We start from the raw sequence: 17,621 nt of genomic DNA on the forward strand, positions 1-17,621 counted from the left end.
AACCAATCAACGAATATTCATGCGCCGACTTGATTTTTATGACGTATAATTAAATTGAACCAATCGCGACAGTGATTTTACGTCACGCTTATCTAATTCTACAATAACAAAACAATTCTCAGCATGGCCGAAAAGAATCATGCGAATATGCAGCATGATTCACAGAAAAAGACGTTGTTTGTTTATTGCTGTGGATGACGCGTGACCAATTTGGGAAAATCAACACTGCGTTACTATCATATGTAATTTGACCAATCACAACGATGCATCATCCAAACTGTCGCTTGTGATTGGTCAACTCACTTGAGTTGCGCCTTTATTATTAAAAACAAAAGCAAAATTACACCCAGATCGTGTTTATTGAGATCAAACATAACCTACAGTATTTAAAATTTTCAGTTTTACAATTCCGGAATACTATAACTGAAGAATATAGATTACATTATTAATAATTTATAGTTCATAAATTCGAGAAAAAAAATTAAAGTCCTATTACTCAAAATGTAATTACAGTTTTAATGGAGATATTCGTAATTCCAGTTCCATTTAAAATGTTTTCCTTAAAAAAAGATTTCGGAAAAATAAATACAAATTAGACCCCTACATCAATTTTTCATTTGAAATTCTGCCTGTATGAAACTGTATTATTATGTCTACAATATAAATCTTAGGATATAATATTATTAACGCTAATGTTCCTGGATACACAATGTATGTGATGCATATATGTTACGGTATCAAGGCACTTGCCTATGAATGATACTGGACAATAATGTAGATACAGTATATGGAATTGGAATATTACCTACTACAATTGAATTCCAAACGAATCCAGGACAAAACTATTAACATGGCCAACACATATGGAGACATCCCTACTGCATTTAAATCTCCCGCAGTAACGTAACGCAACGTGACCAATCACAACCGATGGATTTCTTAACTGTCGCTCATCATTGGTCAACTCGCTTGCGTTGCGTCTACGTCATTGCATTGCCTTCTAGTGGGAACCAAGTTTCAAGGGTGCTTACGATCACGAAACAACATAATCTTACATAGAGGGCGGGGTTCAGGGGCACTATAAATGTAAATTCTGCTCTAAGGTTCAATACAATTACAATATAAGTAAAATATAAAAGTTAACATTTAATACATAAAATAATATACACGATATTTCGACAATTTAACAAATACAAACGTACTTGCAAAATATCCAAATATAGCCAGAAGTTCCCGATATGAATACTGAAATTTTATCTACATAAAATGCTAACTAATCATAAAACATTTAAATATTTAAAAATACACTATAGCATACTGTGACAAAGTCATTTATAAGTTATAGTATTCTATTGTTACTTTCGGTGTAGAATATCATTTGAAAGTCATTTATAGAATTTTTCAATGACAAATTAATTAACGAAATTGTGGGTACTGAGCCCAGTTTCCTTGTATAAACACTTGTGGTTGAGCTTGCTGCGTCTGTTGGCCGTTTTGTTGAGGTTGTCCCTGAGCAACCTGTTGCTGTTGAGCTGGCTGCGTCTGCACTTGTATTAGCTGCTGAGGTACTGGACTCATTGACTGTGTCACGGTGTGAAGCTGCGTTAACTGAGGCGTCCCGGTCTGATCACCCGATGCCTGCTGAAATTGTGTCACATTCTGCCGAACTTGCGATAAGTCTACTGTAGTGGTTGACGTGCCTGGCTGAGCACTGACCAGCTGAGTGGCTGCTGCGGCTGCCACTGCCATCGAACTGGTCTGGATCTGTGTCACAGGAATCGGTGTGACCGTGATAGTACCGGAAGACAAGTTCTGTGAGATAGGAATCTGCATTCCACTGACGCTGGCTATATTTGGCACTGTTCCAGCTGCCTGCGAGACTGGCATTTGAATCTGTGAAACTGGTATTTGAGCGTGCAGAGTCTGAAGGATTGGTGGTTGACCTTGTTGGTGTATAATCCTTTGAATCTGCTGAACAGGTTGATATTCAGATCCACCTTGCTGCTGGCGCATCTCGTTGATGGACTGCGACAGCTCCGTCATAGCCTGTGTTAGCAAGTCTGTAGCTTGTACAGGCTCTGTTTGAATAACCTGCGCCTGTTGATGACCACTTGGCGTCTCAATATACCGAATTTGAATAGTCTGAGGCGCTTGCAACTGATCCTGACCAACCACATGTTGTATTTCAACCTCTCCACCATGTTCTGGTTGAGCCTCAACTGTGATTGTTGCAGGATGTCCTGTAGCAGCAGCAGCTAGAGCAACAGCAGCGGCAGCATCTCCAGATGGGAACACCACTTGTTCACCGCCGATAACAACTTGTTGAACACCATGTTGAATGCTGTCATGCACAATGACATGATTCATGTCAGAATTCATTTGTTCCTGCATCAAAGAAATTTGATTAACTGTAGCACCTCGCTTAACCAGAGTAGAAGCCTGCGGATTTGATTCCATATGCTTCTTCCGTACATGATCCATCATCTTAGCTTTTGTACTATACTGACGTGGACAATGAGCACATGCAAAGTAATGTGTAGTTGTTGTGCCAGCAGGAGCTGTATGAGGATCACCCATTGGGCTGTTAGGATCTCCTTTGGTGACTCTCAGACTTGGAGGTAACTGCGCTCCTGGATGATTTTTTAGAATGTGTATTTTTCTCTTACTACTGCTTTTATACACTTTCTCACAATAAGCGCAGAAATAATTACGATTTGGCTTTACAATCGGAAGATTTAATTCGGGAATAGAGTCAATTACCACGTCAGGGTGTGTTTTTGCAAGGTGGTTTACCAGCATGCCTCGTCGCTTGAAGCCAACTCGGCAAATTCTACATTTAAAGGTGAAACGGTCTATATCACTTGGTGGGATCTGTGGCTTGAAAGGTACCTTCCTAGGCTTGTTAGCCTGTAACGCGATCTCTGCCTCCCTTTGAGGATTGTGCATCCGTTGCATATGCTCTTTTAACTTGTCTTTACGTTTGAATTGTTTTCCACAATTGGCGCATAGGAAGTCCTTTTTGTCCGAATGTCGTAAAAGATGAAGCCGAAGCTTATCAGGTCTTGGAAACACTTTTTCACAGTGGTCACAAGGGAATTCTTTTTGAGAATGAAAGCTACGAATATGTTTCCGTATCTGAGCGTATTCCTTGAATATTTTTTCACAGTGTGGGCAGTGATAAAGTCCATTTTTACGATGAAGCACAACATGTTGTCGGAGAAGATCACTCTTGTCAAAGGAATCTTCACAAAAGGGACACTGTAAGCACCTGTCTTCAGAATGCACTTTCATGTGACAGGCAAGAGCAGATTGACTTTGCACTGACTTCCCACAAACTTCACACTGAATTGAGTTCTCGTTTTCAATATGCAACTCCATATGTTTTTCGAGTTTCGTTTCATCTTGTAAAAATCTCTTACAGATTTCGCATCTGATGGCATTGCGATACTGCTCTACAATGCCAGGTTTATGTTGACCATGTGCACTCGCATGCAGCCATAACGTTTTCTTATCTTCAAATTCTTCATCACAATCTGGACACATCAACTCTGGGCCTGGATCATCATCATCATCATTGTTCTCTTTGTCATCATCTTCAGTCTTATCAACTTCCATTGCTTCTTCATCCTTGTTCTTAGCTGCGCCATCTTCTGTGATACCAGCTTCTTTGGCAGCAGTCTCAATTACTTCAGTGATAAATGAAACTGGTTGTAATTCTCCTTCTGGTTTGCTTTCTTTTGCTTCCGGTTCATCGTCTCGGAGGTCGTGAATGTTACTGTGAAGATCAAGCAAATCGTTGCTTTCAAAACACAAATCACACTGTAAACAAGGCCAGACATCATCCTCATCTTCTTCGTCAAATCCCCTTCGGCTTCGTCTCTGTCCCTCATTAGATTCCTCCTCATGTTTTCTCATGTGCCGTAGCTTGTTATATGTATGGGAAAATGTTTTCTTGCATACGGGACAAGTGAAGTTTTTCTCGCCGGAATGCATTAGCATGTGACGTGTTAAGCTGTACAGCCTAGCAAATTGTTTTCCACATTCTGTACAAGCATATCCCTCTTGCATTCTTAACTTCAAGCCTTTGGCTCCTTTCAGCTTAGACATTGCCAAGCGACCACGATACCCTTCGGGGTATTTTCTAGGCCGCCCTCTTTTGCTCTTTTTGCCTCGTTGTGGCTTAGTATGAAGGGCATCATGTGTTGCAAGGTGGCGCTGTAAAAGATCTGATGTTCGGAATTTACGGTTACACTCAAAACAAGGCCAGGTCTTATCATTTTCTTCCATTTCTGAAAAAAATAATGTTCAATTTTCAAATATTTCTTGATTTTATTACTACTGTAATGACACCTGTCTGTGAAGTGCCATTCAAACAATTATTCCTATATATAACACAACACACAAGATAATCATGCAAGACAAGTTTCATTCAATTGAAGCTCCATAATCCTATGCTACTACTGTAGGAACAACTAAATAATTGCAAACAGGTTAACAAGTAAAGAAAATACAGTTACATTACAGCAGTAACTGCAGTAGAATCTTTAATTAAAAATTGTCATACCTTGTACTTCTTCGGCCGTGGCTTCTAGAACGCTAAGCCCTAGAAATTCTGCGTACACTCTTGTATACCAGACCTTAAGTTCAGTCTTTGGGTCGATATTCTTCATTGTGGCAAAGTAGATGTTGCCATCGGCCTGGAACGCTACCAGGTTCTGCTCACTGTATCTCTTAGCTGGTCTAATGAACATCATCCAGTTACATTCTGCCTCATCCGAACAATCCACATACGACACTGATTGATCTGGTTTCTGGATCTAAATGGAAACATTTTTTTAAAATTAATTGACTAACGAAAGGCGATGGCAAATGATGATAGTAATGTGATATTCAGGAATATGAAGAATATTAAGATGGTGATGGTAATGGCAATGATAATGATAGTGAAGTGATATTCAGGAATATGATGGTTAATTATAAAATGCCTGATAATGATATGCAAATGATATATTCACCTTCCACTTTATGGCTGCATTACTTATTTCATCTTCTGCGGTTCTTACTTTTCCTTCAAGAGGCCCAAACTGAGTTCTTTTAGGAACAGTTTTACGAGCAAACACTCCTACAAAAACAATTCATATATTTATATTCTAATATTTGGTGTTATTAAAGAAGCAAATGGCATCAAAATAACTTTGATAAAGGTACTGTACCTATTTCTCCATCTTCTACTTTAAATATCTGTAAAATGGCAGGCAGACTAGCCCTAGCTCGAGATGTTACAGGCTTATCCGCAATGGTATGAAATATACCTTGCTTTAGAAAGTCTTCCTCGTTAAACTCATTACCTTCTTCTGTTAAAACAAAATGTAAAAAATAATGAATAATAATGAAGAAAAAAAAATGCAGTGCTGAAATTTTCTTTACAACCAACAAATGGCATATTTCTGTGCCGGATGATTATATTTCAAAACCAAACATAGTAGGAATCAAAAGTATATAACACCATGTTTATAGAAAGTAAGTTTTTTTTTTTTTTTTTAACCACTACAGTTCATTTGGTAAGAGAAAGATATTTCATAATGTCATGAACATGGACTGCACCTGATTTCCAAAAGTCCTAAATATTTTTTTTTAAATAGCTGGCACAAAAGTGAAAACAATTAAACGCTGGTTCAAAATGATACCTATTCACAATAAAACATTTTTGTTTTAAATTCAATATTTTACAAAGGGGCATCACAAGGTAAAACCACCCTAGTGAAAAATAATTCATAGCAAAATTGTTTTGGAATTTGGAGACAATACTGTAATCATTACACACATACCTTCATCATCGACATCCATATCGTTTGGATTTCCTGGTTTCATTGATCGCCTGCGAGGGCGACTATCAAGTTCCTCTTCGCCTTCCAATTTGTATGGAATAGGCTGAACAATGACCTTGGAACCCTTTTTGCGTCCACGTTTCTTAGGGGTTACCCCCGACGTGGATGCAGTCATCTCTTCATCCACGGTGCTCTCATGGATCATGCTTGGCACATGTGGTATTATCTCACCTTCACGCTCTTGGATGCTGAGCGCTTCATGAAGGAGGAAGAGATCAGAAGGGGGTTCAGCAAGAACGCCCGTGGAATCTGGTATTGTTGTACCTTCAGTATTTCTATCTGCAAGTAAAAAAATATTTTCTGCATTAAAACACAATTTTAATACAGTTCTCCAAAACATTCAATAAAATGATTAATACTAATAATAATTAAAAGTATAAAATTGTTAATTGTTAAATTTGATTCATTTTGTTATCATCAATCAAAATTTATTAATAATATATGCAAAATGTGTGACCTCAAAATGTCTCACTGACTTAAAGTAGAAAGCTAGCATTAAATACTCTTTTGAATTATTTTGTGTCGGAACTAACCTTCCATAACTGTGGAAATCTCTTCGACATGGACACAGACAACATTAGGTTGTTCGTTATCTACTGGTGGTAGCGACTCAGCCACCGTTGACTCAGGTTCATGATGACTTGACTCTGCCTCCGAAGACAATGCAAAACGACTGCTGGTGCTGCCCTAAATCATAAAGCATTAGATAATGCACTCTGTAAAGGAATCTTATGGTTTCCTCTTAATGGGAACATGGTATGGCGTCTCTTTAGAATTGGCAAACTTCCAAGAAACGTATTTATTAATTCAGTTTGTTTGCATGATAAGATACACAATTTTCAAGTTAACTCCCAGCCTGCTCGGATTTTCTTTTTTTGTATAATTAGTATTTAACTAAAATATTATATACAGACAAATACCTATTGATTTTTTTTTTAATCAACGTCAAAAAGATTATTAAAATCTATAGTTATGATGTACAGTACTGGAATATTAAATAGTGCGCTATGAAATCAGTCAAGTACAGTATTTCTGTTTTTGATTTGTTTATACAGTACTAAATATTTAAACCCGGAAGAGATAAAACAAGACAAACATGAGAAGCAGAAGCATCATTGATGAAGCGGCTTCCTAGATAGGAAAATTCTGGTTTAGGTAGAAAAAGATTTTTCTGGTATTACCAATTTAAAGCAACATACATACACACTTAAAATTAAGACCAGACTAAAAGATCTATAAATATTATGTGCATACTACTAATTTAGTAATAAATTAGTGTACAGTGTACGATTTATTTCCTTCTAGGCTAGCCTACAATAGTTAAATATTGAATTGTACCTGCTGGCTAGTGCCCTGAGAGCTTGATACACCATCATCCTGTTCACCTCCCTGTGAGGCATGTGGTGGCCACACAGGCTCTCGTCCCTCAGCTTCCATATTTTACTTTAAAAAAACACATTTAAATAACATTAGCTATCATTATTTAACGACATATAAAAAATAGACAAAATAGTTTTAAAGTTTAAAGTGTTTTCCTCGTCAGATAATCAGTCCTATCTGTTGGTTAACTCCATAAAACACCTGTTCCTGGGAGCAGTCACTACTTCTTATCAGTTAGCCATATGTCATGAATTTATAAGAAAGGAACAATGTGACGGGATTCGGATTGCTAAATAAATTTGCATAGAAATGATATAAAAAGAATATGTCTACATACATCACATGGATGGTGTAATTTGTTTATTATATAGTAATAAAATATGTATTTTCAGTTATATGAATTGTTTTTATTTTTTATATAGTTGCCACCTATGAATAATTAAAATGAAACAGTATAACTATTTATTAAAATTAGACTACTGTATATCAAGTACTCCATGCAACTATACAGATAGATCTATGCTATTAATACACACTATAGCAAGCCAAGGGCAAGGCCTAACTAAGAAAGGCCTAGCTAGCTAGGTATAAAATGTAGGCAATTATCCTAAAAATAAATCCTGATTTTTAGATTGTACTAATTATATAGTTTTATCCTGTACTGCTAATTCAATCAAACAAAAAGAGCACCCCCTTAGATTATTGAATTATCCCAAAAAGTGGAACGCTCTTCGTAAACAAAAAATGGACTATCCTGGGGATGGGCCTACTCCATTTCCTTGCCGTGTGTACCCACCCGAATGGTTTGACCGAATCGTTCAACGACTAAAATATAAATCTAACGTCTTTATCTTCGCTTATTCGTACTACGTGCATTAAATATTACATATTTGATTTAGTTGTCTTTATTTATATCTTTAAATGTATCCAGACACAACATATTAGTGAAAGGAAGCGATTTGATGTGTGTAAAACAACAACGATATGACATCACAATCTCTGAACTCTTCGCCATTTTCGAACGACGACCTCCCCTATCCAAAATGGTTGTCTTCTTTCTTTTCGCAGACGACAACCAAATATAAAAACATTCCGAAAATTCGAACTAATTAATCAACAATCACATTGAATAATTCAGAAGATTTCTAACAAAACAGTAAACAAATATTTTATAGTTAGGATTTACATTTTAAAACGAATTAATAACAGAAACATCAGTCAAAAATAAGCAAATAAAATACTGACAAATCTGCTACAAAATCGACGAAACCTACTCCGGCTGTTTGGTCTGGTCGATACGTTGTTCGTGTGCATTTAATTGTAAAAAAACTAGCGAATGTATAAGTACTAAATATACATTAAATAACTACAACACACTCACTAAGGTATAATACTAATATGGGCTAATTATAAACTGTAAATTAAAGCAGATTTCAGAAAATAATAAATGCAAATTTGTACACGTACCTTTCTTCCCTCCCGAAAAGCGTCGGTTATGCCAAATACAATGTAGCCTACGTAAGGTGGATTTTGATTGGTTACAATCTACCGCATGGAAGCTGTCATTATAGGGAATAAAAACAACACGAAAAGTGTATGATTCAATATAATATCATTTTTCTTGAGCAAACAAGTTAATACAAAATATTCTTATGGCAATTGTATAGTAATAATAAATAAATATTTGAATTTGTCTAAAAAATGTATAAAACCGTCCATTTTAGGTGTACAAAAAGTAGCCAATAGGACAAGCCGTTACATCATAATTCGTAGCTGAAATGCTTATGAATATGCATTACCGAGATAAATATTTTTCCTGTCTGTACTTCGTCTCCTCTCTCCGATCTCATAAAACTTTATCCGCCTCCTAAAAACGTGGTTGCGCTACTGTATATATTATACTGTAAAAAGAAAAGCATGCACATTTTGTGAAAAGCAACCAATGACATTTAGATGTTAAATAATTTAATTCAGTTTTTTTTATAATTTTATTCATACATACTGTACGTTTGTGTCTGCAGGGAAGAATTTCTCTTCCCTGGTGTCTGTATTATACTGCCTTGTGGTTAAATATGGTCAAACGACCTGACCTGTATGCATATTTAACAAGCATTAGAAATAAAGATTTCAAAATTATTTTTCAAGGGGACAATACATCGTTAAGAAATATTTACCTTGAAAATAACTTTTAACATAAACAAAATCAAAACAAAATAAATAAATATTTGTTTCTTCTGGTGTACATAGTACATACAAGTGATCATAGACCAACTTAATACAAGTGCGCTGGTAGATTGAGGCTCCTCAGTGTGAAAACAAATCGATTTGCTAAATCCTTTATTCCTTCGGTATCATCCAGTACCACAGGAAGTCAAGAAGATAATTTTATCTTGTAATTTTTTAGATGTTTTTATATGAATGGTCTTATGCTATATTTGTTTTTATTGTGTTTTCTCTGTTATTATTACGAGCAATGAATTTCCTTTTTGAGGATCAATAAAAACGTTATCTTATCTTATCTTATCTTACACAAATAAAACTATTTTTCGTCGAACACTTTCACACATCACATCACTTTTGTAATTTTTAGATTTCAATTTTTAAGATTTCAATTTCACTGAAGCCCATATGTTCCAGTTCGAATACAGGTCTGTTTAATTGGAGGTTGACATATAATTATATTGAAGCCTTTCCACTTTGCAAAAAAAAGTAAAAAAATCGCGCACCCTTAACAAGAATGATAGCTGCGATATTCATTACCATCGCGTGTTTCTGATGAGCTTTTGATTGGTTGTGCAATTTTCGCTTCAAGAATTTGAAACAATTCTTTAAACAAAACTACTTTCACTCAAGGAAATATAATTCGTCGCAGAGAGGGATTTGGAATTTGGAAATATGAATGTAATAAGCCGACGATTTTTATTCGCGCGAACAAATTCGCCTTGAGTGTGGACAAGGACAAGTGGCATGCATGTCCCAATTCAAGGCTCAGTGAGTGGTGACAGGCTCAATAAATACATTAGGGAAATATCTCTGAATTCGGCTACAAGGGAGGGCAGAATATAAATCGTCACAAACAGCATGGAGTGGTTTAATATCTGCCAGAATACAGTGATAAAGAAACAATACAAACAAATTGTATATTTTAATGTCGACTGACTCTATTTAAATTACTATCATTTTATTTGGTTCGTACACAGCGTGCTCTTTTACAAATTAACTTTAGTTTATTTATAAAAAAAAATTAATAACAAAATTTACAAAAATTAAACCTTATTACTGTACAATAAATTGTTAGGTTAATTTGGTTGCTGTCTTTGTAATTTATTAATGACAAATCAATCTTTAGTTTATAAGAATGAGGGATTTTTTCTTTGTTTGACATATTTAATACCGTTTGATATTTGTTGAAATTCCACATTATAGTATAGTTATATTATAGTACAGTATACTATATTTATAGTAGAACTCCTCCATTGGAGGTAGGGTAACACTAAACCCCAATACTAGGTGGACATTTATGGATCCTGAATGGGTTCAGTAAAAATAGTTGTTAAAAAATTATTTCTGCAATTGCCATTTAACTGTTTGATATCTTGATATTTATAAATTAAAATTACTGTAAAATTAAATATTATTGCAATTATGTTTAATTACATATCAAACTTTGATTAAAAAAAGATTAACGTACATTAAAGTAAAGTATTGTTTCAGGTGTGTCTATGGATAACACATACATATGGCACCAGGAGAAAATGTAAAGTAAATTAATCATCAAATGCATTGTCTTGTACCATTTCGTAAACTTATTAAACTCCACAGCTTTCCATCAAACACCAACACCATCATACGTATATCGCATCTAACACAGAGCTTTACACTCTCTAGGCTTAACCAATTTCTCGAAACAGCTAGTAAAGTTGCCCGCCTCTTTCTTTTGATTCATGAATAATTAATGAGGATAAAACATTCAGAGACACGCTGAAATTCTAAAGGGTTACACTGGGTATGGGATAAATGGAAGGATGTGATATCTGTACATGATGATACATCCTGTACATTGCAAACTGTACTGTACTCTCTTTCATACAATATAAGTTTAGATTTGTTCAACAGTTTCATAAGTAACCTGAGCAGTGGCCTGGGTCAGCTCTGCCTCTGAAACCCGTCCAGACAATTCAACAAATTGTTGCAGCACGCGAACACCTTCCACAACATCTGGTGTCAGATTGGCAGCAGTTCCATCATCTAATTGTAGCACAGTTCCTGTATCACTGACTGCTGTTACTACTTCGCCGTCTTCTGCCGATCTTACAACCACCTCTGGCGACTGGATAATATGAACAGTAAATCCTTCTTCACCATGGATGACTGACCCTAAAACAGGACCAAGACTACCTGCCGGAACTGAAAGCTCCTGAATTATGTTTCCAGTTTCTGGATCAAACTTCGCATGTTGTTCAATTTGCAATATGTTTTCCTCTTTGTTTGCATCGTTTTGTTCATCCTCATCCTCTATGGTTCCGAGCTTCCTTACCTTACTCGGATCATCAGCGTACATGACTGGCAAGTAGTCGGAAGCGAGAACTTGTGGATGCTTACGACGCATATGGCGGCGATATGACGCTACAGTCTTTAAAAAAGAACCACAGTGCTCACAATGACATGAATTTTGAAACTCATGATGTTGTTTAATGTGTTTATTCAAAAAGTACTGACGGGTAAACTTGTGTGTACAAATATGACATTGTAGTTTGGAACCTTCGTCATGAATGAGAGCGTGGCGTTTTAACAATGCAGGGTTATTAAACTTTCGCTTGCATATTTCACACTGAAAATTAAATGTGTGGTTGTGAGTAAGTAAATGCTTGTTCAAGTTACCTTTCTGGATGAACGCTTTTTCACAGAATGTACACTTAAAGTCACGCTGATTCAGGTGGATTTTTACATGCATATCGTAAGCAATGCGAGATCTGAATTTTTTATTGCAATCTTTACATTCTGCCACGGTTTCCTGAGTGTGGGATCGGATGTGTGCCTTCAATGAATCTTTTCGATTAAACATTTTTCCACATGTATCACACATGAACTCCTGCTGCTTCTCATGCACCATTCTTTTGTGTTTGGCCAGCCTTGCTGGTTCTAGAAACACACGATTGCATTGGTCACAGCAGCAACTGACCATTTGCTTCTTGATTTCTGCGTCTGTGACAACCATCTGCTGATGTTCTTCAGTATGGATACTGATCTCTTCTTCTGAGGTGAGAACTTTGGGACAAATAGTACATGGCAGCGCTTCAATGGAATGGAACATTTTCAAATGATTGATGAATGATTTCTGTGTGCTGAACTGACAATGGCATTCAGGACAGATGTTAAGAATGGAATTTTTTAGATACGGTATTTTCACAACCTGTGTGTTGCCATCAGTGTCATGGACAACCTTATAATGAACTTTCGTGTGTGTTTTAAGTGACGCTTTACATTGAAACTTTCGGCCACACATTTCACATTCATGCAACTTTGGTAAATGCTTCTTCTTATGGCGTTTTAGAGCCCACTGGTCATCAAATGTCTCTGTACAATTGTTGCAATTAAATTTATTTGACATCTTTTCTTTGGCCTCTTTGAATTTTAAAATATCTTCATCTGTACATTCATGGGTTTCCATATTCTCTTTAAACTTAAATGATGCACCGCATTCCTCACAAGTCAAGAGTTTTTGCGATTCAAGGTCTACACGGCAGTTATGACGCTGGACACTGTCTTTACGTTTGAAGACACTCTCACACTGACCACACTTGTACATGAGATTGCTATGCTTACGCATGTGTTTATTGTACACATTACGTCGCAAGAACGCACTTGGGCAATGCTCACATCTGTACACTTTTGAAATACCAACATTAATGTTCACTTCTGGATGATCTGTTAAAATATGCTCTGTAAGAGACATTTCATGAAGGAACTTCTTGTCACAAAGTTGACAGGCATAAGGTTTTTCTTCATGCATGGCCATATGACGGTGAAGGTTTTGCTTAGTTGTACAAACTCGTCCACATAGACTGCATGTGACATCATCAGCGTCTATATCAATATCATTTACCTTCTCTCCTTTTGCCTTGTGATGCGCTAAATGTTCCATATAAAGGTAACGCCTGTTAAACTGCACACCACATAAACTACATTTTAAGTCGTTCCTAAGTTTGAATTCCGATTCTGTACCCTGCCCACTATGAACTGCCATGTGTCTTCTCAGATTTCCTTTGGAGGCCATTTCCTGATCACAAATCTTACATTTGAATAAGTCTTCAATTACCGAGGACTGCTTTGACACAATGATTTTGTGCACGGTACGCATGTGTTCATGAAGACGACGTTGACTTGGGAAGATCTTGAGGCAAATATCACATGGTAATGTCTTCTGCTCATGTACCTCTTCTACGTGTCTCTTTAATGATGGCTCATGGACAAATATCTTTTCACAATACTCGCAAATGAATTGACTTTTCATTGAATGTGTGGCTTCTAAATGCTTCTTTAGACTGTTTTGTGTTCCGAAAACCTTTTCACAGTGATCACACCGAAACATCAACAAATGATGAACTTCATGCATGTGTGAAATATACAGACCTGGTTCTTCACATACAGCCTTGCAGAGATCGCAAGTAAAATTGTCAGACTTCTGTTCACATTCTTTCTTTTCGTCTTGTGTTGTTAACCTAATATCATGGTCAAGAATAAGGTGGCTTGTAAGAAGAGTTGTTGAAGGAAACTTCTGTGGGCACATAGTACAACCCATATTTTTTCTTCCATGTTCCTCAAGAAGATGAGCCTGAAGAACAGTTTTCAGAAACCTCTTGTTACAAACTCCACAAGGAATGAGGTCTTCAGAATGCATTAGCACATGCTTGTTATATGCTTTCATTGATGTTAAGGTCAAATCGCAAGCCTTGCATGGTATACCGTGATGAGACTTCAACATATGTGACTCGTAGTCTGCCTTTTTCCAGAATCCTTCACCGCATTCTAGACAACCGTAGATATCAACAGTTTCTAGCTTATCAAGATCATCTTGGTGGCACTTCAAGTAATGTTGAACAAGTTGAGTTCGTGAATCAAACTGCTTTTCACACATTTCACATAAATGCTTTTCAGACTGATTCTTTCTGGGTCTTCCTCTACCTCTTTTTTTAACAGATGTGGCCACCTCGTCCACAGTGTCTTCTTCTTGGAGTTTATCTGCAGCAGCTTTTTTTGGTGATGGTGTTATTACTCTGGTGGATTTTCTTGTACTTGGTGATGTTGATTGAATTTGGTTCTCTATAGGCTCTGGTAGAGTAGTCTCTAACGTAGCAATCACCTCTGCATTGGTATGAATTTCACTTTGAACATGAGTGATTAGCGCAAACTGATCATTAAATACCATTTTACATTCTATACATTGCCAATCAATTCCCTTCCCACCTATTTCATCTACGACAATACTACTTGTGCCTTCTTCAGGTGGCTTATCTTTACTTTGAATAGGATCATCACTGTTGACAACTTCTACAGAATTGCTGTAAACATCATTGACTGTGAAAAAACCATCTGAACCTTGTTCTAGTTGAGGAATCGTTACAACACATGGCTCTGTTCCATCTGCCTCAGTGTTCCGTTTTACAACAGAATTTTCTTTAATACTAAATAATTCTTTAACATTAAATTTTTTCTCAGACTGCCGATGTGATTTTCTAGTTGCAAAAGGAATAACGCGTTGCTTGCGACTTTTACTTGGCGACACAATCTTTGGTTGAATGGTATCTTCTTTTTTAGTCCTTTTCGCAGGTGATGATTTTACCGAACTTGTTTCTTCAAACTCTTTGCCAATACTCCTCTTTCTTATTTCTTGTAACTCTTTACCTAATAAAAAAAAATCCAGTGAAAATATAAGAATGTAGCAGATACAGTAGTGCTGTTTCGATTTTCTAGACTATTGTAAAAACCTCACCTCAAAATACATGTACTGTTTTCAAAACTTACCTCTTGAATTTTGATAATTTTCCAACGCTTCTTTTTCTAATCGACGTCCGTAATGTGGAGCATACCAAACCAGAAGCTTGCCATCAACCTCAATATCTTTAATAGCAGAGTACATTATGCCATCTTTGTATTGAAACGCACTAAGATTCTGTTCCACTGCATTGCCAGCTACTTTCACAAGACACATCCAATTGCATTTGTCTTCATTACTTGGATCAAGGTACACAGGTTCCTCGTCTTTTTTGAATACCTGAAATGTGTTAAAAGTAAAAATAATTTTCCTTCTTTTCTGTGGCTGGGATTCTTAAGCCTTTTTATCTATCTCTTTCACTTATACAAATGGCAGACTTGTTTGTTTGGAAACAATACATTTGTGCAGTGTTTTAACATTTTATTTAATGTACAGTGCTCGAATATTGTATTTTACCTTTAGAAAAAATCCTTCCAATTTGTCATCAGCAATACTATCCAGAAGAGGTGCTTCAAAAGGACCAAATCTTGTTCCTTTTGGAATTGCAATTCCTGCAACAACATGCTTCTCCCCATCAATAACTTTCAAGTTCAAACTTCTTGGAAGAGTGGCTTCTGCTTTATTCAGAATAGGTTCTCCGAGGACATTGAGAATGCTGCCTGCAAGAGGGCACTCGGTCTCATGCGTATCCTGACAATCCTCACACCCTAAAAAATGTTTATCATACTTTCAATTTAAATATACAGGTACTGTAATATCAAAAGACTTAAATACAGTTTAACAGAGTTTTGTTGCCAGATAATAATTATTCAGTAAACAATGAAAAATAACCATGAGTGAGAATGGGCTAAAGCCCAAACAGATCCTGCACTCACGCAATGCACAGCAAGACACTTTTAGAATACAGCTTTAGGAGTCATGTCTAATTATTCTACAGGCAGAAAGTGTAGTTTCAGTACTGCAGTAGAATTATTTTAAAACGATTCCTTAAATAGAAAAATTGGAAATCATGTTCAATCTAGGAATCATGCAACTTACACAATGGAGTAGAATTTTCGTCAGACTGCATTTTTCAAGATTTGAAACACTTTTTTGAACCTGTACAGAAAAAAAAATTATTGTAACTCCTACAGTATACACATTTTAGGTTTAAATGTTTAAACCTAAAATAAAAAATTTAATGTTAACCACACAATATACAGTACTGTACTATCAATGTAGGCCCATTAGTTACCATTTACATAAAATTAAATTAATTTACAGGTATTGTGAAATGATAAACGCTGTGTATACCCACAACAATCATTTGCCTTGTTTGTTTCAATTTTGATATATATTTTTTTAAATAACGTATTAACGTTTGGTAATCACATTGGCTGAAGCAAAACTTTTTATGAAAGGAAAGTATGGTTTTCGTGTTGTGCCTCTGTATTTTAAACATTTTATTTCTGTTTCTTCAGAAGATAATTTTCATTCATATTCAAAGTCTTGAAAGTCTCCGAAAACACATCCCACAACCAACTAGCAAGGGCTAGAGTGGAGTGGTACACCCCGCCACCAAACCGTATCTCTCAGGCCAGTTTTAATTTATTAACTTTGGGCCAATTCTTGGCCTAGCCTACCTGAATGGTGGGTCATTCATGGGGCATGGATTAGAATAGATAGGCTACAGCAGTAGCAGGGTAGGGCTAGCTGCCTGATTGGTTGAGCTTTCTATCTAGTAGGTAGGCCCAGCCTAGACTAGAGGGGATCCCTAGCAATAGCATTGCCATTAGCATATTTGTTGTTGCTCGATCACAGTATTTATCTGATAGAAATTAAGGAAGTTTTTAAAAATTAAAGGTTGAATGTACCACACCAAATACACTGCTGCTGGCGTGGTACAAACACATGTGATACATTACTAGTAGTAGATTAGTAGTGTACTCTATCTGTGTGGAACTGTAAAAACCAATGCCAAGCATGGACCGTTTCGTTCCGAGTTGCCATATTTACCCGCCGCCGCGCCAAAAGCACAATGTAAAACATGGAAGGGCTAGAGAAAGTGCAGCCTCTGTATTTTTTTCATACATTTTTCTACATAAAACTACAGTCAAAGAATGTTACACAATTACTATACATTACATTAATTACACTATATTTTTATATTATATTTCATGATAAGTATATTGTAAAAGAAATAGTGATTTCGTATAAAAAACCAACCTACTAATTTTGGCAAAACATATCCGCGTTGGTTCGTCTCGAATACGCGGAGAGAGGTCGCAAAATTGTAATCTACCGAGAGCTGATATTACAACAGTTCCCATTGGATATTTAAAAGAGTACTCTAAAGAAAACACATATTAAACTCCTTA

General features: G+C 36.2%; 1 protein-coding gene across 1 annotated transcript; it reads right to left on the reverse strand.

Annotated features, from left to right (window-relative positions):
- Positions 1-350: 350 nt before the first annotated feature.
- On the reverse strand, positions 351-17,500 carry LOC140057146 (uncharacterized). The gene is made up of 12 exons (XM_072102698.1): positions 17,470-17,500; positions 16,303-16,362; positions 15,721-15,971; positions 15,294-15,543; positions 11,371-15,173; positions 7,227-7,328; positions 6,422-6,575; positions 5,829-6,167; positions 5,214-5,354; positions 5,016-5,122; positions 4,565-4,817; positions 351-4,289 (listed from the first exon to the last, which is right to left on the reverse strand). Exons 2-12 carry the CDS (start codon positions 16,331-16,333, stop codon positions 1,417-1,419), a joined length of 8,304 nt encoding a protein of 2,767 aa, XP_071958799.1. The 5' UTR covers positions 16,334-16,362; positions 17,470-17,500; the 3' UTR covers positions 351-1,416.
- Positions 17,501-17,621: the final 121 nt, after the last annotated feature.

The sequence above is a fragment of the Antedon mediterranea genome, chromosome 8, assembly GCF_964355755.1.
Source record: "Antedon mediterranea chromosome 8, ecAntMedi1.1, whole genome shotgun sequence".
In the NCBI taxonomy this organism is placed as follows: domain Eukaryota; kingdom Metazoa; phylum Echinodermata; class Crinoidea; order Comatulida; family Antedonidae; genus Antedon; species Antedon mediterranea.

Excerpts from the sequence above, each read along its gene's own strand:
- LOC140057146 (XM_072102698.1), bottom strand. The coding sequence starts at position 16,333 with ATGCAGTCTGACGAAAATTCTACTCCATTGT. Across the intron at positions 5,123-5,213 it reads AGTAGAAGATGGAGAAATAG|GAGTGTTTGCTCGTAAAACT; the intron begins GTACAGTACCTT and ends TTGTTTTTGTAG. Across the intron at positions 4,290-4,564 it reads CACGGCCGAAGAAGTACAAG|AAATGGAAGAAAATGATAAG; the intron begins GTATGACAATTT and ends TATTTTTTTCAG.